The sequence below is a fragment of the Oncorhynchus mykiss genome, chromosome 13 (assembly GCF_013265735.2).
Source record: "Oncorhynchus mykiss isolate Arlee chromosome 13, USDA_OmykA_1.1, whole genome shotgun sequence".
Lineage (NCBI taxonomy): Eukaryota > Metazoa > Chordata > Actinopteri > Salmoniformes > Salmonidae > Oncorhynchus > Oncorhynchus mykiss.
Window position 1 is genome coordinate 11,542,330 of NC_048577.1, and position 15,896 is coordinate 11,558,225.

Consider the following 15,896-nt stretch of genomic DNA (forward strand, 5'->3'; position numbering starts at 1 on the left):
TATACTCTCACTCTCATTCAATACGTGCTCGTCCATAGCCACACAATACATTTCTGCGTGCGCGCTCCCATCATCAGCCACCATACCCCCCCTCTGCTGTATTTTCAGACTGGAGCTACTGAAGCTCGATGCTCATACCACCGAGTCGCTCCGCTTTGGACACCCACCCTTCTCCACCGCACCGCCGCCTCAGCTGGCGGAGAATTTCCGTCTGGGTACAGGAAGATGGTGGGAGTGACGGGAGCTGCCTTGTCTTCCCCTGGATAAATCGGGAAAACACATAAAAACCTGTTTTTATTAGCCTACTTAGGCTACCCGGACCCGGGCAATAGGGAGGTAACCTTAACCGTCACCGAACCTTTCGAACGGAAGAGGACGCGAACGCAACAAGGAGTGGACTCTCTCGGGCTATGCTTCTTCTGGGCACATGCATGCAGGCAGCATAATCTCGAGCTATTCAGACTTGAGGAATTTATGGAACAGACAGCCAGCACATTTCGCGAACTATGTCTTATTCGTTGGTAATTGAATAAAGGGAAGCAGGATCAAGGATATATTGTTTCTTCCTCATGGGAATTCGGTATTCCTTTGGGGAAATCAAAGAGGAGGAAATTCACAGAATCTCTCCATGCACTCCATAGTTATTCTCTACTCCACGCGTTTACAGTCCTGGCTACTTCTGTAGCCTATGACGAAGGAACCACGGCCTGGGAAAAAGTTTCTAGGCTTTGGATACAGAAGGGAGCACAGTAGTGACGTTTCTGGATACGTTTTTGCTTCAATTTTAAACTGCAGTTTTTGTTTTTAAAAGCCTGTCCTGTTCATTGGATAGGCCTATCCTATGGAAAATGTGAATATTCGATAGGAATATTTAGTAGACATAACTTGACAGTTTTGTATTTCAGTCTATATATTTAATAGACTATTCATACAAGGGTGGGTGTTTCTCATAGCTTTCTGTTTTGCCAACTCTTACCAACAAGTTTGTTCAAGACGCCAGCCTAGTAAAAGGAGTTGGCTCAGCTGTCATATTTTGGGTACTTATCTCTCGATTTAAAATCGCTTTTCAAGGTCTCATAATTACTGTATCTGTACAGTCCCTGTCGTCTTGGAAGTGGGGATATTACCGATGTAGAGATCCGTAGAGGAAGGTCAGGAAAGGACGGGGCTGGAGCTTGGGAATAGGCCCGGCTGTGGAAGAACTACAGACTGGGTATGGGGGGACAGCTAGACCGCTAAACGGACGCTGCCTGCCTGGCTGCTGGTTTTGGGTGGTCGTGAACCGACCCACCCACCTACCCGACCCGACAGCCAAAACCTAACTCTTCAGCTTGGCTAGTATAACACGAAAGTATTCACCCACACTAGGGCTTTGAAATAGTCAGAAAGGGAAAGGAGGACATGCTATACGAGTTTATGCTATGAATGTTAGCCTATTATTTTCAACTGTTGACTCATGTAACTAAAACGGAAAGAGGATAACGCTTGTTTTTTTTCCAGGGGAAAGGAACTTTAAAGTGACTTGTTTTGGAGCGGGTGCTCCGATAAGATAAGAAGGGACCGAAGCTGTAACTTTGTCGCAATTTTGTAGCCATGTGTAGCTTGTTATTGGAATGAGTGGGACAACAATCTACTGTGTATAGCCTACAACTCCTAAACAAGACACACACACAATATGGGTCGTTTTGGACTTGGAAACATTACATAAATAATGTTCTCTTTTCGGATTGTGTGTGTATTAAAATGTAATAATAACATGGGGACATTATTTTGATCATCAGTGAAGAAGACACGTGAGGATTTCTTGAGAGCGAGGCTCGAGCTGTCACTGGCGGCTGTCAAAACACTGCGCGTGGTGTGGAATAAAAAGTGAATATTTGAACAACTGACCCCAGATTGGCTTTTTAAACCTGATAAAAATCGCAATGTGATAAAAAACGTAATATCGGGGAAGGATGTATAAAGAAGGGGAGAGGAAAGACGAAAGGACTTTCAATTATTTCAACTGCCAGATGAGAGCGAGCAGAGCAGCACACGAGTACAAAGTGGACAGCGAGGGCTTCCAAAGGCAAGGGACGAATTAATGGAATGTGAGTGCTGACGTAATACAGAGGTCGGGATAATGAACTACTCAAGAGCCTGGAACGGTCCTTTTTATATGAGTGAGTAGGCCTAGTTGGCTACATTCGTGCGTAGCCTAGTAGAAATACGTATTTTCTGTACACACGATATATCAAGTCGTGATTACAACCATCACCTTTCTTGCCTCTCTTTTTTGCCCACTCTCCTGTCTAGTCTTCCTCTGCCAGATGTTTCACTTAGTACTGTTACCTCATTGCCCGCGCACCGTCCGCCATCATTGATCAGATATTAGTATTTCCCCCTTCACGTCACTCCGGCCATCATAATGGCCTTGCAGCCACTGCAACACCGGCAGCAGCAGCTTCTCCCACATGCCACGGAGGTTAGCTGCGCCTCAAGCAGTGACGGCGCCGTGACTGTGCGGATTATCGACAACACTAGGCACACACAGCACGCGCCGTCGCCACAGCATCGACAATATCATGACTCTCCCCCAACCCCAACGACAAGGGACAGCAATACCAGAGGAGGAGGGAGTGGAGTAGGTGGGTCTACCACTACCGCCAAAGGAGATCCCTCCAAACCCTGCACCAAATACAGCATCTCCTCCAGCTGTAGTTCAGGGGAGTCGGGAGTTCGGAGGGCTGTTATGAATAAGTTACACAGCCAGCAGAAGACTCTGCCCCAGTTGTTTGAGAGGTCCGCTGCCCAGTGGTGGGACCCCAAGTTTGATTCGCCGATACTCGAAGAGGCGTGCCGCGAGAGGTGCTTCCCGCAGACTCAACGCCGCTTCCGCTATGTTCTGTCATACATGGCCTCTGCCTCGCTCATTTGGGGCGTTTATTTCGGGGTCAACCACGACCGTTGTGACCCGGCGACCTTCCTCGCCCCGACCGCCTCCTTCCTCCTTTTCCTGCTCATCCTCTTCCTCTTTACCTTGACAAGGCCCTATACTCACCTGTACAACCAGGCCTCGCTGCTCCTCATTGTGACCACATTCGCCATCACTCTGGCTCCTCAGATCCAGACAGGAGGCTTTGTTTACCTGGAGAGAACCAGGGATGGCAACCGGACATTCCCTCGCACCCCAGGCGGATTGGGCCCTACTCGGGCTCCCTGCATCTCCCCAGTGGGCACCTTCTCTCTGTGTATGGAGGTCCTGCTACTACTCTACAGTGTTCTCCATGTGAGGCTATATGCTTCAGTTTTACTGGGGCTCCTGTATTCAGTACTATTTGAAGCCTTAGAGTGGCTGCCCCTGCTCCAGGGGAGAGATGGCAGTGGAGGAAATTATGGGGGGAATAGGTGGGGCGAGGCTGGGGTTGGAGGTGCAGAAGGGTCCCTAGGTTCTGGATCTAGTCCTGGAGGTCTTGGTTCTTCTAGCTTGGAATGGGACACCCTCCGCTGGCTGGGCCCGGCTAAGGCCCTCCTCCACCTGTGTGCCCACGCCATCGGCATCCACCTCTTCATCATGTCCGAGGTGCGATCCCGCTCCACCTTCCTCAAGGTGGGCCAGGCCATCATGCACGGCAAGGACCTGGAGGTAATTATTATTTATATGTTAGAGACGGATAAAATCAAAACATTGACACATTTGATCATCGAGAGACAGATGATTTCATTTCATCATCATGTTCATCAAACAATCAAATAACATGAAATAGATCACAAATGGTTACATTCTTGATGTTCTCGAAACCAGTTCACTGTCTTTGTGAATACGTTCCAGGTGGAGAGGGAAACCAGTTGTTACCTGTCTTTGTGAATACGTTCCAGGTGGAGAGGGAAACCAGTTGTTACCTGTCTTTGTGAATACGTTCCAGGTGGAGAGGGAAACCAGTTGTTACCTGTCTTTGTGAATACGTTCCAGGTGGAGAGGGAAACCAGTTGTTACCTGTCTTTGTGAATACGTTCCAGGTGGAGAGGGAAACCAGTTGTTACCTGTCTTTGTGAATACGTTCCAGGTGGAGAAGGAAACCAGTTGTTACCTGTCTTTGTGAATACGTTCCAGGTGGAGAAGGAAACCAGTTGTTACTTGTCTTTGTGAATACGTTCCAGGTGGAGAAGGAAACCAGTTGTTACCTGTCTTTGTGAATACGTTCCAGGTGGAGAAGGAAACCAGTTGTTACCTGTCTTTGTGAATACGTTCCAGGTGGAGAAGGAAACCAGTTGTTACCTGTCTTTGTGAATACGTTCCAGGTGGAGAAGGAAACCAGTTGTTACCTGTCTTTGTGAATACATTCCAGGTGGAGAAGGAAACCAGTTGTTACCTGTCTTTGTGAATACGTTCCAGGTGGAGAAGGAAACCAGTTGTTACCTGTCTTTGTGAATACGTTCCAGGTGGAGAAGGAAACCAGTTGTTACCTGTCTTTGTGAATACGTTCCAGGTGGAGAAGGAAACCAGTTGTTACCTGTCTTTGTGAATACGTTCCAGGTGGAGAAGGAAACCAGTTGTTACCTGTCTTTGTGAATACGTTCCAGGTGGAGAGGGAAACCAGTTGTTACCTGTCTTTGTGAGTACGTTCCAGGTGGAGAAGGAAACCAGTTGTTACCTGTCTTTGTGAATACGTTCCAGGTGGAGAAGGAAACCAGTTGTTATCTGTCTTTGTGAATACGTTCCAGGTGGAGAAGGAAACCAGTTGTTACCTGTCTTTGTGAATACGTTCCAGGTGGAGAAGGAAACCAGTTGTTACCTGTCTTTGTGAATACGTTCCAGGTGGAGAGGCAAACCAGTTGTTACCTGTCTTTGTGAATACGTTCCAGGTGGAGAAAGAAACCAGTTGTTACCTGTCTTTGTGAATATGTTCCAGGTGGAGAAAGCGTTGAAGGAACGCATGATCCACTCTGTCATGCCGAGGAGGGTCGCCGATGAACTGATGAAACAGGGGGATGAGGAGATGGAGGGGAACGCAGGGAAGAGATACTCTGCTGGGGCTTGTTCGGCTGTGTCCACGGTCGGAGGTCCTGGGGGTGCTTCTTCGATCGCGGCGAGCCCTAAGAACCATCCCCATCATCATAGTCATCTTAAGAGGAAGAAGACTTCGATCCCCAGAGGCCAGGTAAGACGAGCAGTGGTTTATTTTAAAAACACCATTGGAGTTTTAGAAACTCACCCGTTTAGCTCAGCCTTTTAGTCATTGTTTTATGCTATTTTATTCCTCCTTCATTGCTTCATGTGTGGTCTGCTTTTATTTATTTTATTATCAATCAAATGTATTTTATTAAGCCTTTTTACATCAGCAGTTGTCACTAAGTTCTTTACGGTAACCGGTCTAGACCCAGAAGAACAAAAGCTTATAGATTTACTGCAAAGTGTGTTACAATTTTAAAAACACTTTAAATAAAGTTTGATTTAATTTGATCATCAGATCATCTTCAGGCCATTCAACATGAAGCGAATGGAGCCTGTTTCTATCCTCTTTGCGGATATCGTCGGCTTCACCAAAATGTCTGCCAACAAGTCCGCCCACGCCTTGGTGGGGCTCCTCAATGACCTCTTCGGCCGTTTCGACCGGCTGTGTGAGCTGACGCGCTGTGAGAAGATCAGTACACTGGGAGACTGTTACTACTGCGTGGCGGGATGTCCCGAGCCACGCCCTGACCATGCGTACTGCTGTGTCGAGATGGGACTAGGTATGATCCAATGGGATAAAGATGGGTAGATAGCGTTCTGTTAATTGCTCCTGGAACTTTATTGTGCAATGTCTGTCATTTTATTTTTGTACTTTATTTATAGGTTTTCAGATATGAGAACAGAAAAACAGTACAACGCCAAACCCTCATTCCCCAATCCACCCCTCCCTCCAAACCTCCCTCCCACCCACCAAGGCATCATACAAGGATAACATAGAAACATAAACAGTAATAGGAACAAAAACAATGGAGAAAATAATATTAGTTGAATCTTATCAGCACAATATCTGGCCACTAGAACAGACATGACTGCTTACCAAAATATGCAAGTTACACTAAGTAAAAGACAGGCTCCCCAGTCGTTAATGGGGACCAGGTGAAGCCAAACTTTTGTCAGGCCCCACGGACAGTGTACCCAACCTCCAAAGGCAGAGATGACACCACCTCCTTAACCCACTGCATAAAGGAGGTTGACTCTGCCTACTTCCAGTGAAGAGAACAAGACTGCCCGCTAGCAGTGAGGCAGATGCTATCGCATTCGCCTGATGCATGGTGGCATTCTGGTCTTGGGGAAGTACACCAAAAATGTCAGTGACCGGGTTGGGGCTAACAGTTGTATTACACATATGTGAGAATGCTTAACAAATGTGGTCCCAGAAGCCACTCAAATATTGGCATGACCAAAACATGTCTCCCGGAGTCGCTGGACTCTGGTGGCATCTCAAACACTTGGGGTCAACATTTGGGTATATTTTTGCTAATCTGTCATTTGAGTAATGGAGACAGTGCAAAAAAAGGTGTTATCAACAAATAAGTCACACATAAACAGCAGACTGTTCCTATGCCAGAACTGGAATGCCGTGTCACTCTGTGACGCTGGGAAGAGATGATCATGGAGAGAAGCAGCTTGCTTGTTTAAGGATGAAGTGATTTTGAGAATTGGGACCTAGACTGTAACTCCAGGATGGCCCAAGTCCTTTTTTTCCAAATGTACAAACCCAACAAACACATTTAGATATATTTGCTGACCAGTAGTAGTGTAAAAAAAATTGGGAATGCCCAGCCCACCTGCAGCCTTAGGTCTCTCTAGATATACCTTTCTCATTTGTGGATTTGACTTATTCCAAATGAATTTAAAATGTAGCTGTCCAGTTGTTTGAATATCGACTTTGGCAAAAAAATGGGGATGATTTGTAATAAGTACAAAAACATAGATAGTACAGTCATCTTAACAGAATGAATGCGACCTGCTGGTGAAATGGGAAGAGACGACCACCGTATGAAATCCTGCTTAGTGCTCTCCAGGAGTGTACCGAAGTTATGTTTCAACAGAGCCTGAAATGAGCGTGTGACCTTCAACCCCAAATAAGTACAGACCTGATGCTCCACCTTAAATAGGAAGTTGGCATACCTTCTGCTAACTGATTCATGGGGAGGAGCACACTTTATGTTAGGTTTAATTCATAACTAGAGAATGTCCCAAAACCTTGTAGCATGTCCAAGAGATAGGGTATAGACTCCACAGTGTTGCCTTATATAGTTAAGGTTATTCTAGGTTATTATATCGCCTCAGGAAATTTGTTTTACCTCTCACTTCAAATAAGAACATTCAGGAATATAACGTTATTACACATTTACAGACAACAGGTGTGTAGTAGACTGTATGCTCACTGAATATACACATACATCACATTGAACAGCAGGACATATTGCAGACTGTGGCTTTCATCCCATTGGGTGATGATATGATACCTAAAGCACATCACGGCCATATTCAGGAAGCGTCTCAGAGCAGGACTGCTGATCCACCATCGGGTACAGACTCTACAGGGTTAGAGATGTGTAAAATAAGATAGTCTGCATATCAGGACACCTTGTGAGTTATGTCGCCCCTTAATCCCCTCCTCGCCGCGTAGGGCGATAGCAAGAGGCTCAGTAGCCATATCAAATAGGAAAGGGGATAAACAGCAACCCTGCTTGGCCCCCCTGTGGAGAGGGAAGTAGCTAGAGGTAACATTGTTGGTGCGAACAGACGCCACGGGGGACTGGTACAGAATCTTAATCCAGGAAAGGAATGACAGGACAAACCCAAATATCTCTAGTACCGTAAATACATATTCCCACTCAACCCGGTCGAAAGCCTTCTCAGCATCAAGAGAGATGACGACCTCTGGTTGTCGAGTTGAGTGGGCAGATTGAAGAACATTACATAGCCGCCGCATATTATAGAAAGATTGTCCACCTGAGATAAATACGGTTTAGTCAGAGTTAATTATAGTAGGCATCACTGTCTCTGCACGAGAGGACCTTAGTGAGAATTTTATAATCGCACCACAAAAGGCTTAAAGGGCGGTATGAGCCACAGTCGAGGGGATTCTTGTCCTTCTTAAGCAAAACCAAAATAGTTGCCTGGGTAAGTGTCTGGGGCAGTTTCTGACGAGAAAGGATTTCATTGTACATTGAGCTGAGGATAGAGGATAATTTAGAGGAGAATGCTTTATAAAAATTCAATAGGGAAGGCATCATGCTTTACCGCTCTGCATGGACTGGATTGCCAGAGTAGCTTCATCATCACTTATTGAGGTATTCATGTTAGTTTGCTCATCTGAATTGAGACATGGGATGTCCAGATTGTCTAGAAATGCGTGCATACAATATGTGTCAGGAAGAGCCTCTGATGAGTAAAGAGCAGAGTATAATTGCTTAAATTGATTGTTGATTTCTTTGGGATTGGTAGAAGTTAAATCGGCTGCAACACAGATTTCAGGTCGAAGCTGGTGAGATAACAACTTGCCAGCTTTCTCTCCGTGTTCATAAAATGTCTGCCTCGACTTAAACAGATGCTGTTCCGTTTGTTTCGTGGAAAGATTGTCAAATTCCGATTGGTGTAGCAGTCTCTCTTTGTAGAGTTCAAGCGTTGGAGAAGAGGCATATCTGTTGTCCACATCTAGAATGAGTTGAGATAGCTCCGATAAGCATTTAGTGCGCTGGTCTGAAGGTCTTTTGAAGCTGGTCTTCTTGACCTTTGGGCCAAAATGTTTTCCAATCAAACTATGGGAGCAATCAGCAGTGTGTGGGTGGGTACAGTATCTGTCTTTCTCCAGTTGGCTTATTATACCCTGCACCTGTTACTAGTTACTGGATGTGTGCTCACTGCGTTCTGTCTGACCTGTGTGTGCTTGTGTTTCAGGGGTGATTGGGATCCGAGCAGTTTCATTGTACTACAAGGAAAACGGGTCAATAAAGTCTTCTTCTGCTTCTTCTTCTACTCTGAAACTAGGTATGATCGTGGCCATTGAGCAGTTCTGCCAGGAGACGTGTGAGACGGTGGACATGAGGGTGGGGGTCCACACCGGCACGGTCCTCTGTGGGATCCTGGGGATGAAGCGGTTCAAGTTCGACGTGTGGTCCAACGACGTCAACCTGGCCAACCTCATGGAACAATTGGGCGTCGCCGGGAAGGTTCACCTATCAGAGGCCACCGCTGGGTTTCTGGATGATCGGTACCAGCAGGAGGACGGGCGGGTGTTGGAGAGGGCGACGCAGGGCCTGATGGAGAAACTGAAGGGTAGGTTTTATTTGATTTTGTTCTGTGTCCCCCTTTTCAGTACACACATACTGATGTCAGGCAGGATGCAGGAACACCGGCCATCGCCATCTGCGCCCATTCCACATGATGGAGATATTTCCATAGTTATTACTTCCAATGTTGTTTTGAATAGTGTTTGAACGTTCGCTAAGATTATATTTGGTTGTGATCTTTGCAGAATACCTATTTTGTACGCAGCAGTTGTTAGCTAGAATGCTAACGCTCATTGACGTAGGCAGTTGTTAGCTAGAATGCTAACGCTCATTGACATAGGCAGTTGTTAGCTAGAATGCTAACGCTCATTGACGTAGGCAGTTGTTAGCTAGAATGCTAACGCTCATTGACGTAGGCGGTGAGCAAAGTTAGCCAGTAAGTCATTTTTCTGGGTGAAGTTGACATTTAAAAAAAAGTATAATGCAGTTGATTTGCGATGATGACACAAATTTCATATTAATAAGCAGGACATTCATACAAGTCCAAAAGTAGTGTGGAAGGCGCTCATAAGCAACATGTAAATAGTCTTTTTTGCTTCCAGTCTATGAGAACCCACTCGTGTTCTGCAACCAAGTTGTGTGCATTGCCCTCGTGTGCGGCAATGTTTGTAAACACCGAAAGGGGTCTATTTTGGTTCTACCTTGATTACTCATAATAACTGGGTGTTTTGATTCTATGTTGTTTAGTTGATTTTAACAATGAGGCGTGTTATGTACATCCCAAACGTTCTAAAACTGCTGCTTGGTAAGTATAACTTTCAATGAAAATAGGTTATTCTAGGTTATTATATCTCCTTAGGAAATGTGTTTGTTTTACCTCTCACTTCGAACAAGAACATTCAGGAATATAACGTTATTACACATTTACAGACAACAGGTGTGTAGTAGACTGTATGCTCACTGAATATACACATACATCACATTGAACAGCAGGACATATTGCAGACTGTGGCTTTCATCCCATTGGGTGATGATATGATACCTAAAGCACATCACGGCCATATTCAGGAAGCGTCTCAGAGCAGGACTGCTGATCTACCATCGGTTTTACCTTTTAAATCATATTTGAAAAAGATGACATGGACAGTGAGGACCTGATCCTAGATCAGCACTTCTACTCTGAGGCTTTATGAATATGAACCATGCAGGTTATCAGGTTTGCACAGGGCCATACAGGGCCATACATGGCCATACAGGGCCATACAGGGCCATACAGGGTCATACGGGGCCATAAAGGGTCATACAGGGCCATACAGGGCCATACAGGGCCATACAGGGTCATACAGGGCCATACAGGGCCATACAGGGCCATACAGGGTCATACAGGGTCATACGGGGTCATCATTTCAAAACTCATAATAGTCACTGAGTGTTTTGTTAGTAAATGAGTTAGCGCTAACATATTCACACACACACACACACACACACACACACACACACACACACACACACACACACACACACACACACACACACACACACACACACACACACACACACACACACACACACACACACACACACACACACACACACACACACACACACACACAGAGGCTGCTGGTTTATATTTGGCTGCTACTGTGTTTGTGCCCAGGTGTTGCATTGTGGGCAGAGCATGTTTGAGCTGTAGATAGGAGCTGATAAGATGGAGAGGGCAGGCACTTCAGTCCTGAGTAGGGTAGAAAAGTGGAGGGAGAGGGAGAGGGCAGGAGAAGAGAGAGGAGGGCAGGAGAAGAGAGAGGAGGGCAGGAGAAGAGAGAGGAGGGCAGGAGAAGAGAGAGGAGGGCAGGAGAAGAGAGAGGGGGGCAGGAGTAGTGAGAGGGGGGCAGGAGAAGAGAGAGGGGGCAGGAGTAGAGAGAGGGGGGCAGGAGAATAGGGGGGTAGAAAAGTAGAGGCAGAGGGCAGGAGAAGAGAGAGGGGGCAGGAGAAGAGAGAGGGGGCAGGAGAATAGGGGGGTAGAAAAGTAGAGGGAGAGGGCAGGAGAAGAGAGAGGGGGCAGGAGAAGAGAGAGGGGGCAGGAGAAGAGAGAGGGGGGCAGGAGAAGAGAGAGGGGGGCAGGAGAAGAGAGAGGGGGGCAGGAGAAGAGAGAGAGGGGCAGGAGAAGAGAGAGGTAAATAAATCAAAAGAAAGAGGTAAGTGTTTCAGTAGAGGTGTTCTCCGCTTCCTCCGCTTCCCTTTTGTATTATCTGACAAGGGGTCTCTTTCCAGGCATAGACGTGTGTGTGTCCTGTCCAGCTTGACCTGCAGATGGGTACATCATCATCAGGGGAACTGTCTTTACAGCTGTACAGCAGGGTATTCCTTATGGACTCTCTAATCTGAGGTCTCATCTGAATAGGAGCTGGTGCTCAGCTATAATGCTATAATGTCACCTCACATAGAGGGTCTGTGTGTCTCTGTGTGTGTCTCTGTGTGTGTGTGTGTGTGTGTGTGTGTATATAACCTTAAACACACAGTGAGTGCCTTTCAGCATATAATACAGATGTCTCTAACAGTTAGAGACAGGAAAGAGGTAGAGAGAAAGAGGCGATGTGGGAGAGAGAGTGAGGGAGAGAGAGAGAGAGGGATGGGGGTGTAGAGGGAGAGAGAGATCAGGACAATGGTTTCTTTATGAAAAAGAGGCAGAATTCTCTGTCTTTCTATAGTCTTTACCTGGCTGACAACTATTATTTACCCTCCTCTTTCTGTCTCTATCACTCTCTCTCAATTCAATTCAACTGACTTTATTGACATGGCAAGTTCATTATTACTTACATTGTCAAAGTATACATATATAAAAATAAATTAAAAACCAACAGCAATAATAATAGTAGTAGTGGACATGGGATTACCATTAACAACAACTACAACAACATTATTAATGAGAACAACAATACATTAAAGCAATAGTAGTAGACCAGTGTCAACATGACTGAGATGACACATGACATGGTATGAAAGACAGAACAAAACAAGATGGGAAATATTATCGACATTACTTTGCACTTTTCACTGGCTGTCCCTCAGGTTGTGGCAGGGGGACACATATTTGGCTGCCAAAACTGCACATTTAGGCTTTTCACCCAATAAATATTAGATTTTTTCTTCATCTTTTATAGTTTCAAATTCTTTGTATTGAATTATAATTTTGGGAAAGAAATATTCTCTTTGGTCTGAGTATTTGTCACAGTGTAATAGGAAATGCAGCTCTGTCTCCTCTCTCTCTCTCTCTCTCTCTCTCTCTCTCTCTCTCTCACTGTCACCTTCTCTCTGTCCTCACCCTGACCCGAGTCACTTCACTGTGTCCCCTTGTTGAACCTCCTGATCACTCTCTCCATCCCTCTCTCTCCAGCCACTCAGACAGGGTGTTACCTAGGAGTGTAACGCTTCACCAAGCCCACAGTTCGGTTGGTATTGCGGTTTTGGGGTCACGGTTCGGTTTCAGTACTGCGGAAAAATGAAAATCCAACAGTTACTGTAGTTAGTTTTTGTTTAAGAAAATACAAAGTGTTGTTATTCCTGATTATATATATGATGTTGAGCGATATAATACCTGATGAGAGCACCACCAGGAATAACAACACTTTCTGTTTCCTTCAATGAAACACACCATTACTCATCAACTACACCACTAAAATAAAGTGCAATATGCGTGTGAAATCAATATGTGAACATGGCTCAGACAGTGTATAGGCCTATGCTATAATATTTTCTTACAAAGATAAAAATATGCGCACTTGAGTGGGGGCGTGTCTGTAGTGCCAGTCTTCTAATTTGTCACTCTGGGGTAATGTGATGGGCTAGTGGTTAGAGCGTTGGACTAGTAACCGGAAGGTTGCAAGTTCAAACCCCCGAGCTGACAAGGTACAAATCTGTCGTTCTGCCCCTGAACAGGCAGTTAACCCACTGTTCCTAGGCCGTCATTGAAAATAAGAATTTGTTCTTAACTGACTTGCCTAGTTAAATAAAGGTAAAATATACATATTTTTTTTAAGTAGCTCTCTGTAGCCCTGGAAGTCAATCCATCTGTAGTAAGCACAACCCAGGGTGCATTAGCCAATTCAGCTTAAGCTTGCTTATATAGAGCAATATATATATTCTACCTACTTGCTGAAATGGGTGCGAGAGGGCAAATTCATAATGTGGCTCAAGCACCTTCACAAGGTGCTGAAACCCCCTATTCTTCTCAACCAGGAGAATGGCGCACATCCACCACTCTTGTCATTTCTTTGGCCCGGTCAGAATCGGCTCCAGTGGTAGGAATACTGGGGTGATGTCGGCGTAAATGTGTCAAAATGTTTTGAGGTGCGTGGTGACATACTCTCTCTGTCCCTCGTCGTTGTAATCTACTGGGAAGCCAAAATGTCCCCAAACTGGAGATTTAAACGATGACGAAGGATCCTCCATTTCCGGTTAATCGACCCCACCACTTGCCATTGTGCAGAACTAGTTCCTGACTGCGCCTCACAAAAGGTTTGAAATGCACCAATTAAGATTATAATTTTGATTACAATGTGCGCATAGGCTCTAGTTGTTTTAACGGAATAGCCTAAAATGTTTTTTTCAGCTCCGATTTACTCAAGAGACCTACAACGCAGTGTAGACATCGCCTACAAGCCCTAGTGTTTTCATTTGATATACAGTGCCTTCGGAAGGTATTCAAACCTTATTCTAAAATGTATTAAATATGTATTTTTCCTCAGCAATAAACACACAATAGCCCATAATGAAATATTAGCAATTTTATTGAAAATAAAAAACAGAAATATCTTATTTACATAAGTAACCTGACCATTTGCTATGAGACTTGAAATTGAGCTCAGGTGCGTCCTGTTTCCATTGATCATCCTTGATGTTTTTACAACTTGATTGACTCCACATGTGGTAAATTCAATTGATTGGACATGATTTGAAAAGGCCCCACAGTTGACAGTGCATGTCAGAGCAAAAACCAAGCCATGAGGTCGACGGAATTGTCCGTAGAGCTCTGAGACAGGATTTTGTTGAGGGTCAGATCTGGGGAAGGGTACCAACAAAAATTCTGCAGCATTGAAGGTCCCCAAGAACACAGTGGCCTCCCTCATTCTTAAATGGAGGAAGTTTGGAACCACCAAGACTCTTCCTGGCCGCCAGGCAAAACTGAGCAATCTAGGGAGAAGAGCTTTGGTCAGGGAGGTGACCAAGAATCAGATGGTCACTCTGACAGAGCTCCAGAGTTCCTCTGTGGAGATTGGAGAACCTTCCAGAAGGACAACCATCTTTTCAGCACTCCACCAATCAGGCCTTTATGGTGGAGTGGCCAGACAGAAGCCACTCCTCAGTAAAAGGCACACGACAGCCTGGTTGGAGTTTGCCAAAAGGCACCTAAAGACTCTCAGACCAGGTGAAACAAGATTCTCTGGTCTGATGAAACTAAGATTGGACTCTATGGCCTGAAAGCCAAGCGTCACGTCTGGAGGAAACCTGACACCATCCCTACGATGAAGCATGGTGGTGGCAGCATCATGCTGTGGGGATGTTTTTAAGCGGCAGGGACTGGGAGACTAGTCAGGATCGAGGCAAAATGAACGGAGCAAAGTACAGAGAGATCCTTGGTGAAAACCTGATCCAAAGTGGAAGTTAACCTTCCAACAGGACAATGACCCTAAGCACACAGCCAAGACAACGCAGGAGTGGCTTCGGGACAAGTCTCTGAATGTCCTTGAGTGGCCCAGCCAGGGCCTGGACTTGAGAGGTCTGGAGAGATCTGAAAAAAGCTGTGAAGCAACGCTCCGCATCCAACCTGACAGAGCTTTAGAGGATCTGCAGAGAAGAATTGGAGAAACTCCCCAAATACAGGTCTGCCAAGCTTGTAGCGTCAAACCCAAGAAGACTCAAGGCTGTAATTGCTGCCAAAGGTGCTTCTACAAAGTACTGAGTAAAGAGTCTGAATACTTATGTAAATGTGATATTTCTGTTTAAATTTTTTTTAAATAAATTAGCAAAAATGTCTTTGTTAGCAAAAATGAGCAAAAATGAACAAAATGTCTTTGTTTTGTCATTATGGGGTAGTGTATGTAGCTTGATGAGGGGAACAACTATTTAATGCGTATTTGAATAGGTCTGTGACCTAACAACATGTGGAAACAGTCAAGGGATCTGAATACTTTCTGGTGGCTCTGTATATTCTTTTATGTTCTCATTCGGTTTGACAGTATGGACCGAACCGAGGTCCCCATACCGAACGGTTTGGTACAAATACGTGTACCGTTACACCCCTAGTGTTACCCGTCTCATCCACTCAGCGATTCACCTGTCACCCCCCCCCCCCACACACACACACAGCCCTTACGCAACACCAGTCCAGTTTATTGCAATGACTCATGGTTTTCTCATATAGCTTTACTAGCAGTGATAGCCTCTCTGTGCCCCAGTGCTGCTATTTGTGTGTGTGTGTTTGAATCTGCCATCTCTCCTATTTCAGCCCAGGTGGTGAGGCTTGCATTTTGTGCCCAGGGTTTGTTGTTGTTAAGCTCTGGGCTCCACACACACACACACACACACACACACACACACACACACACACACACACACACACACACACACACACACACACACAGACACACAGACACACAGAC

General features: G+C 45.4%; 1 protein-coding gene across 2 annotated transcripts in view; it reads left to right on the forward strand.

Moving 5' to 3' along the window:
• The first annotated feature begins 47 nt into the window (after positions 1-47).
• Positions 48-15,896, forward strand: part of LOC118938426 (adenylate cyclase type 9-like) — a 75,029-nt gene continuing 59,180 nt past the window's right edge. Inside the window, exons 1-5 of one of the 2 annotated variants that reach the window (XM_036942313.1) lie at positions 48-850; positions 1,501-3,625; positions 4,893-5,141; positions 5,451-5,715; positions 8,996-9,283. In XM_036942313.1, the coding sequence (XP_036798208.1) occupies positions 2,408-3,625; positions 4,893-5,141; positions 5,451-5,715; positions 8,996-9,283 (2,020 nt within the window). In that variant the 5' untranslated portion in view covers positions 48-850; positions 1,501-2,407. Of the gene's footprint in view, positions 3,626-4,892; positions 5,142-5,450; positions 5,716-8,995; positions 9,284-15,896 lie in introns of both variants that reach the window. The other variant, XM_036942312.1, reaches the window with a different exon arrangement.